General features: G+C 35.3%; 1 protein-coding gene across 50 annotated transcripts in view; it reads left to right on the top strand.

The window, feature by feature from the left end:
- The window catches only part of MEF2C (myocyte enhancer factor 2C), a 163,942-nt gene extending 140,811 nt beyond the window's left edge, over positions 1-23,131 (top strand). For 20 of the 50 annotated variants that reach the window (XM_063612235.1, XM_055232996.2, XM_055232995.2 and 17 more), the window contains 4 exons: positions 9,472-9,644; positions 12,035-12,164; positions 12,754-12,889; positions 18,446-23,131. In XM_063612235.1, coding sequence (XP_063468305.1) covers positions 9,472-9,644; positions 12,035-12,164; positions 12,754-12,889; positions 18,446-18,767 — 761 coding nt within the window. In that variant the 3' untranslated portion in view covers positions 18,768-23,131. Of the gene's footprint in view, positions 1-9,471; positions 9,645-11,149; positions 11,174-12,034; positions 12,165-12,753; positions 12,890-18,445 lie in introns of all 50 variants that reach the window. The other 30 variants (XM_055233006.2, XM_063612253.1, XM_063612252.1 and 27 more) reach the window with 4 other exon arrangements.
- The last annotated feature ends 657 nt before the right edge of the window (positions 23,132-23,788 follow it).

Below are 23,788 nucleotides of genomic sequence, written 5' to 3'. Positions count from 1 at the left end.
CACCTCCAGTTATGATAAAGAACCAATTATGTTGTATTTAAAGTATAAGGAGGAAAAGGCCCTGCTATACTAATATAGAACATTATAATATAGTAGTAAGAGAAAACTAAATCTATGGCCAGTTTACATATTCAAACATTATAACATTAATTTACATAACAATCAAGAAAACTGAATCTTTAGTTGGCTCTAATATTAAGCAACCCAGTGAAAACCGTAAAACCACGGAGCAAAATTTTTGCCCAAGGAGTAGTTTGGGAAAAGATTCCAGAGGCAGATATTCAAAATAATAAAACAAGCAAGGAAAATATGTGATATACAAATTATTTTAGGGATAGCACTATTGCCCTTGAAAAGTCTGTTAAACTCCTCTTTTTCAGGATTGTTGTAAAAATTAAATGAGATAATTGATGCAAGGGGTCTAGCACAGTTTCTGCCCCAGAGTAAGTGCTTGTTAATAAATGTGAGCTATGGTTATAATCATCTACATTCTTGATTTTCTAGCCTTTCTGGTTATAATGTTTAGCTTAATGCAGTTCCAGTAGTATTTATGAAATGTGTGGTGAAGGGAGCACACCAGTAGGCTTCACAGAGATGTCCAGCACGGGGCTCCTATCCTCAAGGGTGGAAGTAAAGCAGATGTATTAATAAATCTGAAGCAGAATGTGAGAGCAGTACAGTACAGTGCAACACATTTCACTTTGAAAGTTATGAACTTCTGATGTGTTCGCAGCAGTTGTGTAAATGTTAAAACCACAAGTAATTATTCTTTCTCTTCTGTCATGCTCTCTCTAATTTATACTGTCTCAATATTTTTGTTTATAAAAATGACTGAAAGAATGAGCGATTGTGTCAATAATGAAGACACCCCCTCATTTTTAGCAAAGAGACAGCCCCAAAATCTCAAGAAGTGAACAATTAAATGAGTCATAAATCTATCATTCATAGTTAAATGGAATTTTTTAAAGATAGTGTGGTTCAATAGCATTTTTATGGTGCAATTAAAAACTATCCCTTCAGTAAATCGGTACCCAAAGGAGAATGATATTTGGGGTTTTTTTTTGTACTGGAAACATCAGATTGTCAATTTCTTCCTTATTTGCAAACACAAGGATGCATGCTAAATCTCAGACATCTGGCTTTTGTAACGTAGTGGCAGCAACCTGCATTTTGGATTCAAATCAAAGCTCTCTTCCTTGCTGACAGGGTGATCTCAGTCAAGTAACGGAAGCTTCTTAAGCCTCAGTTTCCTCATCTGTCAAAAGCTGGGATGGTGATGCCTAAATCCGCATTACAGTTACAACAAATGAGAAAATCGTTTGCTAACACAAACCTACTTTATGGACTCTCAATCTTTGGAAAAACAACTTAGTAATAAGTAAAAATTCTTTACCTCTCCCTCACAATCCACAGCTTACACAGTATGTGCTGTACGTTAAAAGCTCATTGTCTCATTGACAATCTGTTAATTTCACACACACACACACACACACACACACACAAAATCGCTGAACAAAAGACAGCCCAAGAAACATCAAGGACAAATAGGCTAGATATGAAATTCCTGAAGCTGTGGTCCAGCATCAGGTGACATGGTCAAAGAGAAGAGTCAGCTCTCTTTTTAGAACGTCTGATGCCCCCGAACTGGTATGGCCAAGAATAGTTCTTGGCTTTGGTGTAGTCTTGGGGTATTTCTCTAAGAATATACCACAGAATGCACTGAGGTTTCACAGAAGTTTCTTCATAGTTTAACATTATGCATTATTATATAATTTCCCTAAGAAACCCCCAGAAAAAGTGGAGCCTTTATTTTGTGTGTAAGAATCCCTAATTAGGTGTCTTTAGCAAGATAAGAATCAGAAATCTGATTTGCCCCCATTCTACATTAAGCATATTGAAATTTTCATCATTCCCAGATTTCTGACCCCTGAATGTTTTGTGGTTGCCTTTTCTCTTAGAGCTATTCAATGTGAAAGATCTTTTTTTCTCAACAACAACAAAAAAAACCAATTTTGATACACAACAGCTGAATAACTTACAATTCCTAGCATATGTAACAAGGCTTCAGGCATTCAGTCTAGGACTGCAATCTAGAAGATCATATTTTTCCACTAATTTTTTTTCAACTGTCACTTCCATTAGAGTAAGGGATTGTATGAGCAAGTTTATGATACACAATTTAAAGTAATTTTCTATAAAAAGATGTATGTTCATTTGAGGCACAAAACAATATCCTGATATTGGAAACTAACTTTTAATCTTAAAACTTTAAAAACTAAAATATAAAATTAATTTATGATAGTGAGCATTATTATGTATGTGATATTTCCTGTCTAACAACCCAGTATGCTGTAACTGTTTTCAAAATTGCTTTCTTTTTTTAAAGTGAGTAAAACATTTTGTTGAAGTAAAAGCAGCAAATCGATACTTCAGAGGTCCAGCTATATGTTCAGCTTAATGTTTTCCTGTGGCAATTTGCTTCAAATCCCTCAAAATCAGATACTATTAACAAATTACTAAACGAAATTATTTTTATACATATATATATTAGAAGTTATTTCCTGGGTAACAACTAATCGCGGATACTAAAAAATGCTAGACATTTCACTTTAACATTGGGTGTTTCTGATAGAAGCTGGTCTCTTAAATTGACAGTAAGTAAGCTCGTTGCCATTTGAGTATATTACAGGGGAGAAGATTATTGACTAAAATATTACAAAATCTACTTTTAAAAGCATGTTTAATCATCCACTCAAAATAGCACACTGAAAGTTAAAGCAGCTACTCTGGTGTTCAGTGTAGCTAAACCCAGTATTTCCTACTTGTAAATATTTATTTATCCAGAAAGAGACCAGAAATATGGTTTGAAACATCACCATTCTGTGCCTCTTTATGCGAATTCAGTGTCTTCTGAACCAGAACTACTATTTGTTATGCCCAAGTTGACCTTACAACATGTCCCTCAAACTTGCACATCACCTCTGGCTTAGGACAACCTTGACTGTCCTGTCCCTAGTTGTGTCCTCTCCTCATTTGTATCCCCATAATTTGAAAATGAGACTCGACATAGAAAGGCTTTTACTATCTCAGAGCATGACCAGTTCTGAAGGAGCAGTGTAGTGTTGCACTTCAGGGCGTGGACTCTGGACACACTGCTTGGGTTCAAATCATAGCTCCACCAGTTGATAGCTGTTTGACATTGAGCAAATTCCTGGACCTCTCTTTTCTTCGGTTTTCTCATTTCTCATTTTTCATAGGGATACTATTAGTATCCCACAGGGTTGTTCTTGTGAGGATTAAAAGTGCTTTACATCCATGTACAATATTTAGCACTTATATAGCAGTTACAAGTGCCTAGTACTCTTCTGAGCAGTTAATGTGTATGCTTAATGTTGTGTTGTTGGTAAATAATACTATACACTGTGTTAGCGATTGCTAATATTGTTGGATGGTAAGATTGTCAATGACTGCCTCAGATGAGTACCTGAGAGCCTCTCATTCAGATTACTTTTATGCTTCTCTCACACTAGGGGAATACTTCTATTGAGAAAACTAAGGCTCAGTAGGGCTGAGAGAACTCTTAACAGAAACATTTTGAGTAGAACCTAGATTCCTCTGCCTTATCTTTTTTTGTCCCCAATTCTTGGCTGCCTGTAAATCTTTCTTGCTGTGCTGCCTCATTCAGACATCATTTCTCATGTATTCTAGAGCAAGGCATTCCAACTAGCTTCTCTAACAGCAGTCCAACCCCCTTTTGTCTCTCCTTTCCACTGCCATCATTTTTCCTTTCCTAACACAAATTTAATAAAGCTAACAACTAAGAAACTATCTTAGGCACTCATTTTCTAGAGTATACGGTTTGGTAAAAGTTTAGTATAAAGCCTACAGTGTAAAGTCAACATAATCTTAGAGGTTCATGTTAGCCACGCCTTCTTTTTCAACTTCGGAAAACTGTATGCTCTTCAAGACCCGTTGTTTCATCTTCAGAGGAATGCCCCTGCTTCTCAACTCCGAGATCTCTCTGTCCTGCATTCCTTCTCTCCGCAAAGCCTCTCTCTGAACCATCTGATAAATTCCTATTCACTCTTAATAGCCACCCTGCCACCATTCTTTTTCCTAGGATGTCATGCAGCTTATCTTTTGGTGAAAAGTTCTATATGAGTAAATTAGTGTTGAGATTTATCTTGATATAACGACAACCTGTGGCAACAAATACTCGTCAGTGTGGGAGAAAATATCAGAGACTTCAACTTTTCATTTTCATTAGGGAAAATGTCTGACTTGTTTAATTCTACCACTTGCAGTTAGCTAAGGTAATGCGCTGTGAAATGATTAACAGGTGCAACAGGTAGAAAAGAAGCTTTAATTAACGCTCTATAAACAAATTTAGTAGGTGGGCACTTACACGATTTCCTGGCTTTCATATTATATGGTTGATAAGCAGTTTGTCTCAATAGTGTACTTGGTCATCAATCTGCAATCACTATCTAAAATACAAAATTTTCTCAAGTAGCATAAAAAGACCCTTGATATTTCAGTTTAACAAGTTACTCATTACATTTTCAGTTCTCACCTCATTGTCCCTCAATAACTTACCTTTTAGTGCCTTTCCTGAATAATTCTTAATTTTTCTAGCATATTCTATGCATCTATTTGTGAAGCACTGAAACATATAAAGAACTAGTACTCTGTGTATTATCACTGCCTCTAATTGCAGCAGAGGGGAGTGAATTCAGTGTGGGCTGAAGTTGTCTGAAAGGCATCATGAAAGAGTTGGAACTTTAGTTGATCCTTAAAAGATAAATTTGAATTAAATAGGAGAGCCAATACTGCCAGTTATTGAACTGCTAGAGCAAAGATTTGCATATATTCCGAGGACCATAAGGCAGGCTGTGGCCATTGGAAATTAGGTTTCATAGATAGAGTGTGTCAACTGTAGACAGTTCTGAGAGCCAGGCAGGGCACTGACTCAACTGTGTTAAGCATTCATGTATGAAAAGGGAACATGATGGAAGTAGCAGTTCAGAAAGACTTCCTTGAGTGGGTTGGTTAGCATCACACAAATGCACAAAAGTTTGCATACAGCTTTAAGGAATTCCTCTGAAGGCCTGAAACTCCTCTTAAGGCCTGGTGAAGAACCCCTCAACTAGAGACCAGAGGCCCAGATGGAGAGTTGCTGAAATATTTATTCAAATGGTGATGAAAGCCAAAGCTAAGATGGTGGCAGTGGAAGTAGAGACAGGCATTTCTGAAGAAAAATGAACAAGATTTGGTATCTCATTGGATATGGAGATGGAAGAAGGAGGGGGGATGATGGAAGATGACAGTTTGGTAGATTAAAAAATGGTTATGCCAATGACAGAATTAGCCATGGTCCATAGTGACTAGTTCTGTTTGTGCTTATTAGTCTTATATGCTTGTATTCATAATTGAAAGTCCTAGAAAAGAAAAAGGAACAAGTGAAGAAAACTCAAAATGCCTAAACATCCAAATAAAAGAAAGTTTCAGAACTTTGGGCTCAAAGAGAGCTGCATGTTCAAGTGAGCTCCGTGAGACAAGGCAAAATGCCTTCCTCATATCTTAAGCCAGGAATATGTTCTTTGAATTTACAACTTCTTAAAATAGGAGTCAATAAAAAAAAAATGCAGCAAGTGTTTGCAAGTTAACTGGGGAGAAAAATGTTTTTTCTGCTAACACCACATTCAAGTTCTATGTATTGACACTAACTTTAATATGAGTATATACAAACTTGTAACCAGAAGAGGTAGATTCTGTAATCCTTTATGTAAGTTAACTCATATATGCTTAAATTTGTTATTTTTATGTAAAACAATATTTTTAATCAAATGAAACTATAAAACAAGCTGACTCTAAAGTTGGTCTGTACTTCATTTTCTTATAATCTATAATCAGGAAATCCATTCACTCCTGCTTTATAATTTTTGTGCCTTTAAGTGGTCAGAGGAATGTGACATCTGCATACAGTCACGTCTAAATTGATAATTGTCCAGGCAGAGGGTAATTTTAAAACATAGCATGAAAAAAGGTTGAATCTGTATATTAGAAGGTTGTTGAGAGGTGGTGTTTCCCACCTCCCAGACCCCTGAATTTAAATGCGACCATTCTCTTTGGTGAATTTATCTTAAGGTGGGACAACAGGCTCAACACAGGCCGCAGCGTTCTGAGTGAGGAGGAGGCTGCGGTTTCCCAGCCGGTTTAAATGCAGGCTCTTCTTAGCAGTAAACCACACGCATGTATTCATCATTGATTTTCAAATCATAGGTTTCTATATCACTGGTTTAGGATCCACAGTCTTGCATTCCTGAATCTATATTATGCCCAAAGAATAACAATTTGGTGGCTGGAAACAGAAATGGTTATTATACGGCTCCAAAATGCTAGCTGGCACAATATGCTAAAAACAGCAGAAATTCACTAGCAAAAAGCAGAATTTATTTGTTCTTAAAAATAACTCGATTCTCTAAAAATATGAATTTAAGAAGTGTCATCATGGTTCAAAATATTTTACATTTCAATATGTAAACACCTTAAAATATGTGACTAATCTTCTAAAATGGCGTAATTTCCAAATAACAGGAAATACTCCAAGAGAAAAATAGAAGGCTTTTTAAATCAATTTTTTTAGTTTTGTGGTATTTATTGAATGAAAAACTATAATGTATGTTTACTTTTTTTTCCCTACTGCTGCCCTGAATCACCATTTAAAATGTGGGCAAAAAGACATAGGCTTTGTTGGAATTTCTCAGAGAGTTTACTGTAGAAAATGCTAAAAAAAAAAAAAAAAAAAAAACACTTTTCTCAAGGCCTCTGTGAAGCATTTCCATTTTCGCACACTGGCCCAGTACTTGTCATATCACAGGACAACACATTTCACAAAGTGGTTTTACTTCCTTTTAGCAAAATAACTCCTCCATGCAAACCAGTATCGGCATCTACCAAGCTGGGGTTTTAGTTTCTTCTGATCTATTCAAGCTTCATTGCACTGCTTAACTGACCTTTTTCTCCCCCTTCTTTTGAAATTACCCAGCTAATTTTCCATTTGATTGTTTATATAAACCAGATCTCACACAGGCTTAATAGATAAGTGACATATGTCTTCAGTGTGTCCATCTGACCTTCAGCAGACAGCAAAGTATAGAGCAGAATTGACCTTGATGTTCTCATTCTCTTTTTATCCCATAGAATCTATTAATTCAAACTAAGCTCATAACATATTCACAATAACGATTCAGGATGACATATTAAATATAAAACTCCTCTAAGCACTCTTTTGTCAAGCATTTTTTTTAAGTGAACATACTCTCTTGTTTGTTTTTTTCTTCTAGTGAGAGAAAGTAAATGCATTCTTTTATGTAACAGCTTTTGCCATGGAATACTGTTCGAATTTAATGTAAAGAAAATTTTGGGGTTTGTCATATTTATCTAGCTTTAGAGAACTTGGCTAATTTTCCAGAAGTTTTCTTATAGAAGGGAATTTATATTCAGATTCAGCCAACATTTCTTAAGTGACTCCTGTGTGCTCAACACACGTTTTGGGGATGTCCAGTTTGTTTTATTTTTGTTTTTTTACCCCAGGAACTGGGATAATTTTATTCATAATCCAATTGACAGACTTAATCTTGTAGTTATTTGTTATATATTCAGCCTGTTTATTCATGCATAAAATGAGACAGGTAAATGAATGGGATATGAAGAACAAATCTGCTTTATGCAGTGTGCCTCAAATATATTTTGCTTCTAAAGGCGTTCCCATAAATATCTCCTGAAATATACCTTTGCTCTGCCTTCCCAGTTCCTCATGGCCTCTATCTCAGGCCATCAAAGTAGTTTCCAGACTGGTCCACACTAGCAGGTCTTACTAATTCCTGAGTATACCAATGTCAGTAGATCTTTCTGACCACTTAGAGGTCTGTGTCATACCTCTACTCTGAAACTTTCATTTCCACCATATAAACCCAAGGCCTTTTAGCCTGGAATTTGAGATCTCCACAGCCCAACCCCTGCATCCCTCCAGAGCCTCTGACACCCCTCTCTTTTCACGGGTCCCCTTCTGAACAGGTTCCTCTCAGTGCCCCTTACCATGCTCTATAAACTCCTACCTCAGCCCTTTCCTACTGCCCAATCACAAGCCTAGCGTATCTTCCTATGGCCTTTCTTTCTTCAAGGCCCTCACCAATTCCTGCCTCTTCCGTGAATCTTTTATTGGATCACCTCTTCTCTCCCGGGAACTCAGTAACACTTAATCTGGATTACTCTGCAGGCACCTCACCCTACGCTGCCTTGTATTGGTCTTTATGTTTTCCATGAGTATGTACTGGATTACCACAAAGAGATTTCAGAGCTTTTCAAGCCTGGGGCCTTGTCTTTGCATCCTCACTGGGTAGCACACAATCTCACTCATGCAGGGGTAATAGATACTTATGTTTTGTAATGATGACAATAACAATAAGGTTTAACTGTCTGCTTTAGAACGCTTCGGAAAACAACTGTCTAGTTTCTAGCAAGGATTGTTGAATCAGGTAGCTGAATTCTCTTATTCTCCCTTCAGAGGCAGTGAAGGAAATCAGCAGATGTCTTTCTGAGTCCGCTGTCATGCCAGCTCTGCTGGCATTTGTAATCAACTCCTCCCTAGCTCTCTTGGTCGTATTTTGAAATATGAAAAACGGAGACCTTGGGATATCCACTTTTCTGTTAGTAGGATACTGAACATCAGAGACCTAAGAAAACCCTTTCAGTCTTCCAGTTCAATGGCTATTCCTGTGCCTTGGTGAATCAGCACTTTGGCGGAGGCGTCATCACTTCATTTCAGCTCCAGGGAAGGAGTCTTCCTTTCTGAAGTTCTGTGTAAGGAGGAAAGCAAGGGTTATACACTGAACTTAGTGAGGAGGGCAAAGCAGATGGAAGAAAAACCATAGAGAGAATTCACTCAGAGAAAAGCGGAACTGAACAGCAAAATGTGTAAGCAGCTTCCCCTCCTCCTGCATGTCCTAGAAATTACAGTCTTGCTGGTATGCCCTTTCTTCATTTAAGGACACACAGACACACAAAATAAAACCCAAACCAGTGAACTGAAAGAGTGAGTCACGCCAGCCAGGCCTCCGCCAAGCTAGTCAATTAAAGTGCAAGACCAGTTCTGTGCTTTTCTTAGACCCTGAACTACTGTCTGACTTTCTTCCTGAATATTTTTGATAGGAAAAAAGTATATGCTGACTTCTGAGCAAGTTGATGTATATTGGCTCTCTTCTCATAAAAAGTTTTTAATCTTCCTTCAGAGGACTATTGAATAATTAATTGGGTTACTTGTCCCATGGAGGTCAAATCAGTCATCCTATGGTTTTGCAATGTATGTCTTACCATTAAGCTTTTGTTTTTATTCTCATGTTGTGTATTCTTTGGAAACATATTTGACCTAGATTTCTTCCTAAATGCTTTATTGTTTTTTGTTAACAGGGAACGGGTATGGCAATCCCCGAAACTCACCAGGTCTGCTGGTCTCACCTGGTAACTTGAACAAGAATATGCAAGCAAAATCTCCTCCCCCAATGAATTTAGGAATGAATAACCGTAAACCAGATCTCCGAGTTCTTATTCCACCAGGCAGCAAGAATACGATGCCATCAGTGGTAATACAAAACTACATTTTAAATAAATATTGATAATGTTTTGTATATGTTTTGCTGTTTTTATATTTGTGTAACTTGATGAATTACTTACATTCTCCCAGAAAATTAACACATCAGTGCCATTGACAGAGCCTTGCTTGTATTTAGCTATTATTTCTGGTAACTGGTTTGCATTTCCCTTTTCCGTGTTAAAAAAAAAAAAAAAAAAAAAAAACGTCTAGTGAACTTCACTAGGCTGATGTTCTAGGATAAGAAAAACATTTTCTTTTAAGGCTTTCAATGTATAGTTGGAAAAAAATCAGACACTACCATCGGTCAATCTCTACGTCCCATAAGCAGAGTAATAATAGGTAATGAAGTACTTCATAACATAGTATTTTTACAATATTTATGTCCTCAACATGCTGACAGTGAGAAAATACTTTCCATACTTTCTAAATGAACTTTCTCCTGTTAATTAGCAAATCCTTTCTTAGATGTATTGCAATGATTATATCTAATACATCACATGCCTGCACACTGCCTCAATTCATCTTTCCATATATGTACTTCATGAAAATAGCTATCTCTCAAAAGCAAATTAAAATCCTAGGCATTTTAAGAACAAAGGTTATATTTTACATCAAAAAAGAATTGTAGCACCTCTAAGAAAGATAAATAAATAAGAAATTTTAAACAGAGATTATATCCCCAGACCCTGTCATTTTTCGTGCTTCTGGGTCTGCATGCCTAAGATGAAGATAATGTTATGGGACCAAATTCAACAACAAAGAGACTTACATCAGTGTTCTACAAATTAGCTTTGCTTGAGCAAGAACGTTTAAAACCAAGATTCAGTAGACAAATTTAGATCATTCTGCAAACACATTTATTTTTTTTCTTTCTCTGCTCTGTGGCAAGCTTCAGGGTAAAACAGTCCTGCGAACTGATTAGTTTATTATGGCACAGTGCAGATTAATTTTGAATATCAACCAAAAAAATCACATAATATGCAACATTCCCTTCAGAAAAAAACTGGGTCTAATAAATATAACCTCCTACAGGGCTACAGCCAAGCAGTGTGGGCCGTGCATGGCAGGCCATCTCTATCAACAGATTTATTCCAGGTCCCTTAAAACTGATGCTGTCCCAGGGAATCTGTGATGGGCCAGTTAGGTCCCTCTCTGGCAGCCAGGTGTATAGCTCCCCTTCCTCCAGCAAGTGAGGTTGCAAAGCACAGTCTTTTTTTTTTTTTTTTTTCCTTCAAAATGAAGTGATGAAATAATGAACATTGAGACACTGACCTGGGCTGAAAACCGGGTAGATTGTCTTCACATGTGAGACAAACAGCTCATTAAGGGAAACAAAGAATGTCTTTGTAAGGAGTTATCTCTGGAGTCTGGGTTTTAAAACTGTTTAAACTGTTGTGTCTATCGGAAGATGCTTTTCCTTTTGTTGAAAAGATTTTGCCCAATTATAAATATTTACGGACACTAATTAATAAAACTCCTTCCACATGCTCTCAGTCTGAGGATGTCGACCTGCTTTTGGTAAGTGGTGAGAGCACTTCCCTCAAATGGCATGTGCAAAGCTACTTTTAGGTAGAGGTGGTAGCTTTGATAAGATTGGAAGATATTGGAAGTTACCACAGTATGTCAACATTGATTATGTTTAAATACCATTAATTTCTGGCATCACTCACAGGTGAAAAGAATGTCAAGTTTTTTTTTTGTTTCAATATTTTTTCTGTTTTCAATATTTTAGGACAATTTATAGTAAAATTCAAACAAAAATATTCTTTCGTTACATAAAACTAAAATATTTCTTCTTCTGGGAATTAAAGTCTCATGATTTTAAGTTTATGTGGTGGATCTTTTATCTCTTTACTGTAATGAGTTAAATATTCGCATTAGCTGCTTTGCCATCTAGTTCGAGGGAAGTTTAGAAGAATCTGAACAAAGTGGTCACAGCACCACCTGCTGGTCAAAATATAACATGAGCCCCCTACTCATTTGCTCTCTGCTGTATGTAGAACTGAACATAAAAACTACCATGGTTGATTTTAATTTTTTTAATTTGCATTTGAATAAAAACTGAAACAATGGAAGTACAGTATACATATTTCATCAGTTTTCAACATAGTCTGTTTTTACCCATAATAAAGCTATGGTACTTGTTACTAGTTCAGTTGCCTAGGAGATACTGATGTAATGAGTTACTATGGCAACAGCTGGTCTCTTGAAGGATTGTAAATGATAGGGTTGGCAGAGTTCATAGAGACACATGTTAAATGATTAATTTCATGAGATTTGTACCAAGTTATCTCTTTATGTGCAAAACTAATACTGAAATCTAATATTTTTAACTTTAAAAAAAATCCATCAGTAATGTCTTTTTATTTACTTTAAAAGAATCAAAGGATAAATAACTCCCAGTCGGCTCAGTCATTGGCTACCCCAGTGGTTTCCGTAGCAACTCCTACTTTACCAGGACAAGGAATGGGAGGATATCCATCAGCCATTTCAACAACATATGGTACCGGTGAGTAGCTTTGTCATGTGCAATTAGTACACTACATACTTTTTATTGAAAAGCAAGATGAAAAAGTTATCTTTTACTCTATTAGGAAGCTTTATTTAGGGTCTGCGCTGTCCACAGCACTGCAACATTACCCATTCTTTACTAAGACAAAGTGAATATCCACATTTTTCTTTCTTAACTGACTGAAAGTTTTATTTATGCAACCTGAGTTCAAAACAGAAACACACTTTCAAGAAAATTGAGCTGTTTCTTTGATGTAATAAAAAGCTCACTTTCTCAGGATTGTTTAACATTTCTACATCATCAAGTATGTATATACCTTTATACTAGATTGTAGTTCTAATAAACTAGAATTGCGGACTATGCTACTTCAAAGCATTCGTGGAATACTTATTTTTGGTTTATAGTATATTCCTTTTAAATTAGAATTATCGCTGATGCTTTATCTCCCCTCCCCTCAAAATTAAAAATATATATAATAACAATAATCCTAATAGAATATTTTGGAAATTGAAAATGTTTATTCTGTTTACCATTCAATAATTTCTAAATTTAATATTTTTCCTTGTTGTTGTATTCTTTAATCTAGAGTACTCTCTGAGTAGTGCAGACCTGTCATCTCTGTCTGGGTTTAACACTGCCAGTGCTCTTCACCTTGGTTCAGTAACTGGCTGGCAACAGCAACACCTACATAACATGCCACCATCTGCCCTCAGTCAATTGGGGTAAGCAATATTATTTTTTATAATATAATTTTAGAATGCATTTTGAAAAACAAATGACAATCTCTAAATATGTGCTTTAATATCCTATTAACGGGTATAAAATTCTACTTTATTGAAATCCAAGTGTAATTTTCAGATCAATACTTTTCAAGTAGCTTAAATCTTATATACCTGTTTTTTAAGAGGACAGCGAGCTCTGTAATAATGAGGTAAATTCTTTCCTTATTGTTTTAGGCTACATTTGTTTCCACTTCTATCAGTGATATAATTTTTATTTAGTTTTCACACAGTTCATTTGGGACATAAGAAGGAATTTATAGTATAAGCTTAGATATTTGAGAATTTTTCTTTTTTCACATAAACCACATAGTTGATGCTAATGTTAACCTAATACACATAGGAACAACTAGTCAATTGATACACAGGCTTCATGTATTTATAATGTACTCATAGTATAGTTGTATACTTATAGATATTTTATGAAATAGATGTATATAATACTAATTAGTACATATAATACTAATTACTTAAATTTGGATATAAAAATAATTTTTGTTTTATGTAGTCAGAGGATGTATCTTTCTGCCCCCTTGTGGTAGTTTTCAGATATGTCTTTATCATAGAAATGACTCCTGTCGTTTATCTATGGAAACGTTCAAACCTTTAAAAAGCTCTGAATTCACAATTCACACTATTTCATATAAAACAAATCATTTTTTAAAAAAGCTTAAAACATAAACTGAAAGCCTGACTGTAAATTTAATAAGTCCAAAATTGCAATTAATCTTCAAAAGAAAATACCAGGAGGATATAAAATATTTAAAGATAACAAGCTTTTATATTTTAAAAATATTCTGTATGCCTAGCCCACTTTTATTTTTCTGCTTAGCCATTTGTTATTGTTAATCACTTAGCTGTATTAGTTAACAAGTTATATATCCATATGTCTAAGGAGATAGAATAAAACATTGATTAGTATAAAAGTCACTAATTTATACCACAACTTTGTGTCTCTTATGTCTGCTGGTGCCCTCTCTCCCCCCACCCACTAGCTTTCACATGATACTGATTTAGCATATATTAGTGATCTGATTATGAAATACTCACCCATTACACTGTTTGCTTATGTTCATCCTACCCACTAATCACTGTCATTGAAAATCTAACCTTTCATTTAAATAGTAAGATAAATTCATGTGATACTGTCACTCAGCTTTCTTGAAAGATAGTTAACTTTGAAGATACATCACGTATTGATCAGCGCAGAGTTTTATCTTTTTAAGACACTTAAATTTTCTCTGGAATGTTAACTATTCAAGTAGACATTAACTGTGGGAACTTCTTCAGGTAATTATCACCAAGCACATAATACCATCCAGGCAACTAAAAAAATATGTACATGTATACATATTTTGTACAAAATATCTACTGCTATGGCTTAGCAGGGAATCCACCGAACATGATTCTTGTCAGAAATAAACATAACTGCTTATTTCCCATTTTTTTCACAAAATTCATCCATTATAGGGCTAGATTTCCCTAAAAGTTATCAACATCAAAAGCCATATTATTTTCTCTGAATGTGACTTTTTTTGTTTTCAATAGTACCTGATAATTTACATTTTTACATATAAACACATGTTTATTTACATATTTTAACTGTACTACAATTTTAAAACTCTTTTCTATTACAAAGGAAGAATCTAATTCTCTGCTGCCTGTAATAGAGGTTTCAGTAAATGAGAAAGGCGGGACAGCCCTAGACAGAAAGGAACTGAATTACAACAGCCAAAGATGAAGCATTTTGTTTAGCTCCCGGTTCCTTTCAACACTTAATTTCGTTGTGCTTAATTTGACTCTTAGTTTTCTCTGTGAGTTTTAGTTGTACTTAATCACTTCCCTTACCCCTCAAATCAATGGAATGACCCTTCCAGTCCTTCCACTGTTGGCCCTCCTCTCTCTCTGCTTCACACACACTCTTTCTCTCCCTCTCACAATCACACACAGAGTAGCTTTTTGAAAGGAGGTTCCTTCACAGGGACTACCTCATATTCACACGATTAAATGTTAAACTGTTTTTTTAAAAAAATCCCAAGCTGCAATACTTATGTGATTTACGTGAGCGTCCTTAATTCTTTACAGTGTAAATCAATTTAAAAAGAATTGATACATTTTCCAGGCCAAAGTTGTCGCAGAGATTTGTGTTGCGGGCTCACATTCTTTTGGCTGGAGACAATATTCATAGCAGAGTGGAATATATTTCAGCTCCACCAAAGTAGATATTCCCAGCAGCCCAAGATGGTTACCACAATTCTTTCTCAAAATTGCAAAACCGTAAATAGAGTTCTTCATATTTTGTCCGTGGAAAAAAGTTCATTTTGTCCTTTGGAGCTTTAAGTCTTCAAAGCTATACTTTTAAAACCTAGTATCTGATTTTATCTAACCAAGCTAAGTAAGCAACACAAATTGATTTGCTGTAGGGAGAGAGATGGCTAACAGGGGAATTTGCCATCAAGAGTTAATGAAAGTCCTTTGAATACTAATATTTGATTTAGTGTAACACTAAGTTTTAGTGTTTTTCTAAACCACCACCTATAAAAAGGGCAACCTGTTTTCTGGAAGCATTTCCATACGTCATCTTTGTTGATGTGGGTGTTCAGTACATACTGAGAGAGATAACTCTGAGTAGAGATGACTTATAAAAGGTTAGGTTAAATATAGTTTGATAGTCTAATTTCCAGGTGGAGGCAGTAAAAATTTTGAATAAAACTATCCAGTCATGTTTGATTTCTGAACAATTATGGGAAAGGGTAGGAGTTTTCCCAATTCAAAAGCATCTGTAATAGATGAAAATTTGCATAGAGGACTTGATATGGGTAACTTGCATATCTGGCTTCTATCTCCCCACCCACCACTTTATCACTCACCCACACATATGCAGTATTTCACAATTATCCAGGTCTATAATTATTCGTGTCTATATTTTGTTCTCAAGTAGACCAACATGCTTATATCTGAACCTAGCATATATGCAGTTAAGTTATTTTAATGCTACTTTTTTCTTTTCAAGAAAATACTTCTTTGTTAACAGAGACGAGCCATTCTATTTTGTATCCTATGTCACAGTATAATGAAGCTGAATCTAAGATATCACTTGCATTTTATTACTGTGGATTTAGTCCTCACAACTACTCAAAATGCTTCATGTATGTTTTCAGTGTCAAATGAAATTCCACCAAAAGACAAATTTAAGCTAGTCTGTTTGTAGAAAGGGATAACCAATAATTGTTACATCTTTCATGGGGAAGATACGCAGCTAAACCTATACAGGCCAGTTAACATAGGGAGATGACGCAAAGAGGTGAATAATGCAGCTTCCAAAAACTGTATTAAAGAAACAGAATTTTGGTTATATTATTTTTCCCTGACCTTGTCTAGATTAACTGCTTAGACTGTCCAACTCACCAATTTTTTTTTCTAATTTTCTATGTCACCCTCCCTATGAAGACATAATCTATATGTCAAAGGGCAAGCAAAAGTATTTATTGATTTATCACTTTTTATTTTCAGGCTCCTAATTCATATTCATTATTAAATAGTTGTGTGATTCATAGCAGAAGCATTTAATTAAATTTTAGTGAAATAGTCTTTCGTAGAGCCAGGAAAATTCTTTATTCCAGAAATCAAAAGACGATTTCCTCTAACATCAAAATGAATCACTAAGTAACTTTGAACCAAGATAAAATAGTCTACCATTATGAATCCTTTTGAAATACAGGTGTTCCCTCTCCCCATTTTAACAAGACTTATTTAATTAAAACTTTTGGAAAATTAGTAAACTGATAAAGACTATAAAATAATAAGCTACAGATAAATATCTCCACATATAAACAGGTGTTTGAAAATTATATACAGTCAGTGTGGTTTCTTGATATAAATGCTAACACTTCTTTGATTATATAAGATCATAAAAGCTAGAGAAAGAAACGCTTATTAAGGAAACAAATAATTCTCCTTTATATTATTCTCTACATTAGCTCATCTATTTATTAATAGAAGGAAAGTAATTCTTTGCCAGTAGGTGGTGCTTTTGTACAAAACATCACTCAAAGATAAACTCGTTTCTGACTAATTTCATTATCACTATACATCTTGAGTTTGTATTGCATCTCCCAAAAAGCCAGCCCCAAGTTACTTCACTTTTTTTCTGAAATATATACTTTTTCTCTCAGTGCTCATAATGACATTGTTAGTGCCAACTAATTCCCTCCACTGGAAAGCAGCGTAATTACATACATTAGTAAGTAGGCTTGCTTTCCTTTGTTTAAAATGGGTGTGTCTGTATGGATAATTCTTCACTTGGATTCTTCCTCAATAAAAGAGAGTACCATGCTCTTTTGACAATATAGTCAAGTAATCCTGACTCTAGCTGTGGAAGTCAGTGTAATTAGTCTAAGAAGAGTAAAAGCATCTTAAAATTGATGCCAGCAATGCCACTATGGTTTATCCTGATCAAAGCCATTGTGATTGCTAATCTACACTTAAGGGCTTAATGCTTTTTTCCTCTAGAATTCCACGTTTCTAAATTTTCCCAGATTTTGGAAGAAGGAAAAATTACTCTCTCTGGGAATATATGAGGATTAAGGATTATAAACACAGTAAAATCACACTACATCCTTCTTGGCAACAAGCTTTCCCTAGGTAACACCAGATTCATCAACTAATGCCAATGATACATAAGAGGAGTGATAGCCTAAGAACCGCATCAGGGAGTGACTAACATTAATAAAATTGAGGTCATTGTGGAACACAGAGTATTTGCATCTCATGTAACTGCAGAAGGATGAAGAAAGTCAAATGGTCAGTTTTAATGGAGTAGAAAGTCTTAAGTGTTTGAAAACCAACATTTAAACTTTCTGCAGCTAATTTTCAATTTCCCTCCCCCTTTCCCTTTTTTCCACCTCCCAAGCTTTTTGCCAGATATAGTTATTGTGCAGCATTTGAGTTCTAGTCATTTAAAATTTAACTCCCTTCACTTTCTCTGAAGACTATGTAACTCCATCTGTATGTGCTTATTAATTGGAGGCAAATATTTATATTGATAATAAGCTTTTAAAAATAATATTCAAACATAAGCATTAGTAAATCAAGGAAGTCTAATTCCAGAGCTAAACACTGTATCTAAATGCTTAGAAATTTAATTTTTAGAACTAGTCTAGGGATAGAGTCCATGAACACAGAAAATGCTTTTTCCATTGTGTCTTAAACCTTTCTGAAATGGTAACCTATATGTTTAGGGAGCCTGTCAGAGACTAGAGATATAATTCATGAGGCCTGGACCAGTTAAATACTGTAATTACTACCGGGCAAATCAACAGAGGCATCCTAAATCGCCCTAAGAAGGCGATGCCCTTATGTGCTTCCAAGCACGTTCTCTTCACTCTGGGCATGCTCTGGTGTCTATGCGAGTCTTTAAGCTGATGTTTGATGTAATTGTGAGTTCCTGGGGCCTCCAGGCCTCCTTCATCTGTAACTGGGTTTCCTTTCCTCCTACAGAGCTTGCACTAGCACTCATTTATCTCAGAGTTCAAATCTCTCCCTGCCTTCTACTCAAAGCCTCAACATCAAGTCAGAACCTGTTTCTCCTCCTAGAGACCGTACCACCACCCCTTCGAGATACCCACAACACACGCGCCACGAGGCGGGGAGATCTCCTGTTGACAGCTTGAGCAGCTGTAGCAGTTCGTACGATGGGAGCGACCGAGAGGATCACCGGAACGAATTCCACTCCCCCATTGGACTCACCAGACCTTCGCCGGACGAAAGGGAAAGTCCCTCAGTCAAGCGCATGCGACTTTCTGAAGGATGGGCAACATGATCAGATTATTACTTACTAGTTTTTTTTTTTTTTTCTTGCAGTGTGTGTGTGTGCTATACCTTAATGGGGAAGGGGGGTCGATATGCATTATATGTGCCGTGTGTGGAAAAAAAAAAAGTCAGGTACTCTGTTTTGTAAAAGTACTTTTAAATTGCCTCAGTGATACAGTATAAAGATAAACAGAAATGCTGAGATAAGCTTAGCACTTGAGTTGTACAACAGAACACTTGTACAAAATAGATTTTAAGGCTAACTTCTTTTCACTGTTGTGCTCCTTTGCAAAATGTATGTTACAATAGATAGTGTCATGTTGCAGGTTCAACGTTATTTACATGTAAATAGACAAAAGGAAACATTTGCCAAAAGCGGCAGATCTTTACTGAAAGAGAGAGCAGCTGTTATGCAACATATAGAAAAATGTATAGATGCTTGGACAGACCCGGTAATGGGTGGCCACTGGTAAATGTTAGGAACACACCAGGTCACCTGACATCCCAAGAATGCTCACAAACCTGCAGGCATATCATTGGCGTATGGCACTCATTAAAAAGGATCAAAGACCATTAAAAGAGGACCATACCTATTAAAAAAAATGTGGAGTTGGAGGGCTAACGTATTTAATTAAATAAATAAATAAATCTGGGTCTGCATCTCTTATTAAATAAAAATATAAAAATATGTACATTACATTTTGCTTATTTTCATATAAAAGGTAAGACAGAGTTTGCAAAGCATTTGTGGCTTTTTGTAGTTTACTTAAGCCAAAATGTGTTTTTTTCCCCTTGATAGCTTCGCTAATATTTTAAACAGTCCTGTAAAAAACCAAAAAGGACTTTTTGTATAGAAAGCACTACCCTAAGCCATGAAGAACTCCATGCTTTGCTAACCAAGATAACTGTTTTCTCTTTGTAGAAGTTTTGTTTTTGAAATGTGTATTTCTAATTATATAAAATATTAAGAATCTTTTAAAAAAATCTGTGAAATTAACATGCTTGTGTATAGCTTTCTAATATATATAATATTATGGTAATAGCAGAAGTTTTGTTATCTTAATAGCGGGAGGGGGGTATATTTGTGCAGTTGCACATTTGAGTAACTATTTTCTTTCTGTTTTCTTTTACTCTGCATACATTTTATAAGTTTAAGGTCAGCTGTCAAAAGGATAACCTGTGGGGTTAGAACATATCACATTGCAACACCCTAAATTGTTTTTAATACATTAGCAATCTATTGGGTCAACTGACATCCATTGTATATACTAGTTTCTTTCATGCTATTTTTATTTTGTTTTTTTGCATTTTTATCAAATGCAGGGCCCCTTTCTGATCTCACCATTTCACCATGCATCTTGGAATTCAGTAAGTGCATATCCTAACTTGCCCATATTCTAAATCATCTGGTTGGTTTTCAGCCTAGAATTTGATACGCTTTTTAGAAATATGCCCAGAATAGAGAAGCTATGTTGGGGCACATGTCCTGCAAATACGGCCCTAGAAACAAGTGATATGGAATTTACTTGGTGAATAAGTTATAAATTCCCACAGAAGAAAAATGTGAAAGACTGGGTGCTAGACAAGAAAGAAGCAGGTAAAGGGATAGTTGCTTTGTCATCCGTTTTTAATTATTTTAACTGACCCTTGACAATCTTGTCAGCAATATAGGACTGTTGAACAATCCCGGTGTGTCAGGACCCCCAAATGTCACTTCTGCATAAAGCATGTATGTCATCTATTTTTTCTTCAATAAAGAGATTTAATAGCCATTTCAAGAAATCCCATAAAGAACCTCTCTATGTCCCTTTTTTTAATTTAAAAAAAATGACTCTTGTCTAATATTCGTCTATAAGGGATTAATTTTCAGACCCTTTAATAAGTGAGTGCCATAAGAAAGTCAATATATATTGTTTAAAAGATATTTCAGTCTAGGAAAGATTTTCCTTCTCTTGGAATGTGAAGATCTGTCGATTCATCTCCAATCATATGCATTGACATACACAGCAAAGAAGATATAGGCAGTAATATCAACACTGCTATATCATGTGTAGGACATTTCTTATCCATTTTTTCTCTTTTACTTGCATAGTTGCTATGTGTTTCTCATTGTAAAAGGCTGCCGCTGGGTGGCAGAAGCCAAGAGACCTTATTAACTAGGCTATATTTTTCTTAACTTGATCTGAAATCCACAATTAGACCACAATGCACCTTTGGTTGTATCCATAAAGGATGCTAGCCTGCCTTGTACTAATGTTTTATATACTAAAAAAAAAAAAAATCTATCAACCATTTCATATATATCCCACTACTCAAGGTATCCATGGAACATGAAAGAATAACATTTATGCAGAGGAAAAACAAAAACATCCCTGAAAATATACACACTCATACACACACACGTACAGGGGAAAAAAAATAAGAAAATCATTCTCCTCACCATAGACTTGGTCCCATCCTTACAACCCATCCTTCTAACTTGATGTGTATAAAATATGCAAACATGTCACAAATGTTCTTCGTCATTTCAAAATACTTTAGTATATCAATATCAGTAGATACCAGTGGGTGGGAAAGGGTCATTATATAAAAATATGAAGAAATAGCCATATTAGTTTTTTAACCTGCAATTTGCCTCAGCAACAAAGAAAAAGTGAATTTTTAATGCTGAAGATAAAGTAAGCTAAAGTACCAGCAGAAGCCTTGGCTATTTATAGCAGTTCTGACAATAGTTTTATAAGAACATGAAGAGAACAAAATCATTCGAAAATGGATGCCAGTCATCTCTTGTTCCCACTACTGAATTCTTATAAAGTGGTGGCAAGATAGCGAAGGGATAATCTGAGAATTTTTTAAAGATGATTTAATGAGAAGAAGCACAATTTTGATTGTGATGAGTCACTTTCTGTAAACAATCTTGGTCTATTTTTACCCTTATACCTTATCTGTAATTTACCATTTATTGTATTTGCAAAGCTAGTATGGTTTTTAATCACAGTAAATCCTTTGTATTCCAGACTTTAGGGCAGAGCCCTGAGGGAGTATTATTTTACATAACCCGTCCTAGAGTAACATTTTAGGCAACATTCTTCATTGCAAGTAAAAGAACCATAAGTGGCATTTTACACAACTGCGAGTATTGTTATATCTAATCCTATTTTAAAAGATTTTGGGTAATATGAAGCTTGAATACTGGTAACAGTGATGCAATATACGCAAGCTGCACAACCTGTATATTGTATGCATTGCTGCATGGAGGCTGTTTATTTCAACCTTTTTAAAAATTGTGTTTTTTAGTAAAATGGCTTATTTTTTCCCAAAGGTGGAATTTAGCATTTTGTAATGATGAATATAAAAATACCTGTCATCCCCAGATCATTTAAAAGTTAACTAAAGTAAGAATGAAAAAACAAAATTCCAAGACACTTTTTAAAAGAATGTCTGCCCTCACACACTTTTATGTATTTGTTTTTCTTACATACCCATCTTTTAACTTAGAGATAGCATTTTTTGCCCTCTTTATTTTGTTGTTTGTTTCTCCAGAGAGTAAATGCTTTGTAGTTCTTTCTTTAAAAAACATTTTTTTAAAGAAGAAGCCACTTGAACCCTCAATAAAGGCTGTTGCCTAAGCATGGCATACTTCATCTGTTCTCGTTTGTGCCATCTGCCGTGATGTCGTCACTTTTATGGCGTTAATTTCCTGCCACTACAGATCTTTTGAAGATTGCTGGAATACTGGTGTCTGTTAGAATGCTTCAGACTACAGATGTAATTAAAGGCTTTTCTTAATATGTTTTAACCAAAGATGTGGAGCAATCCAAGCCACATATCTTCTACATCAAATTTTTCCATTTTGGTTATTTTCATAATCTGGTATTGCATTTTGCCTTCCCTGTTCATACCTCAAATTGATTCATACCTCAGTTTAATTCAGAGAGGTCAGTTAAGTGACGGATTCTGTTGTGGTTTGAATGCAGTACCAGTGTTCTCTTCGAGCAAAGTAGACCTGGGTCACTGTAGGCATAGGACTTGGATTGCTTCAGATGGTTTGCTGTATCATTTTTCTTCTTTTTCTTTTCCTGGGGACTTGTTTCCATTAAATGAGAGTAATTAAAATCGCTTGTAAATGAGGGCATACAAGCATTTGCAACAAATATTCAAATAGAGGCTCACAGCGGCATAAGCTGGACTTTGTCGCCACTAGATGACAAGATGTTATAACTAAGTTAAACCACATCTGTGTATCTCAAGGGACTTAATTCAGCTGTCTGTAGTGAATAAAAGTGGGAAATTTTCAAAAGTTTCTCCTGCTGGAAATAAGGTATAATTTGTATTTTGCAGACAATTCAGTAAAGTTACTGGCTTTCTTAGTGATGCAGTGTCCGTGGTGCATTTTTTTAAATTAATGTTTTGCTGTTTAAATTTATTCGATTTTATCGTGTTTTTTAAAAAGCAGCTTATGCCACAAGCACAAATGAGCTATCTCAGTTTTCAACTCAAAATATTATATGAAAAGATGGATATGTGTGTTTGTGTGGGAGGGGTGTAAATTGGATAACAGTTCTTAGGGTATTACAGAATTCAGCCAGTGTTGGAAGTTTAAGGTTCTTATTGAATGGTTCAACTTCTTTATCAAAGAAGTTCCATGAAGATCTTTGATAACCTGTTTAAATGTACAGAACTTTTCAAAAGTCACTGTGAAAAGCAGTACCATAAAATAAGTTATTTTTTAACTAAAATCTGTAGAAAGTGTTTCTAAAAGCAGTTCCTTTTTTCTTCATCAAAATAATTTCTAAAGGTTGAAAACATAGGCTTATAAATCTGAATAAATTAGTGAATTCATACATTTTAGAGACTATCAAATATATCCATTATTAACATTCAATAATAATCTCTAAAGGGGAATGTCCTTAAAAGATCTATACAAAGATTAATTTAAAAACTGAAAAGGAAAACAAGACACCACCAGTTAGCCAGCTGGAGAACTTGAACTTTTGCATTAGTAGTGATATCTGCTCTGAAAAGAATGCA

This window comes from Symphalangus syndactylus, chromosome 11, assembly GCF_028878055.3.
Source record: "Symphalangus syndactylus isolate Jambi chromosome 11, NHGRI_mSymSyn1-v2.1_pri, whole genome shotgun sequence".
Classification (NCBI taxonomy): domain Eukaryota; kingdom Metazoa; phylum Chordata; class Mammalia; order Primates; family Hylobatidae; genus Symphalangus; species Symphalangus syndactylus.
This window is presented reverse-complemented; position numbering and strand designations above follow the sequence as displayed.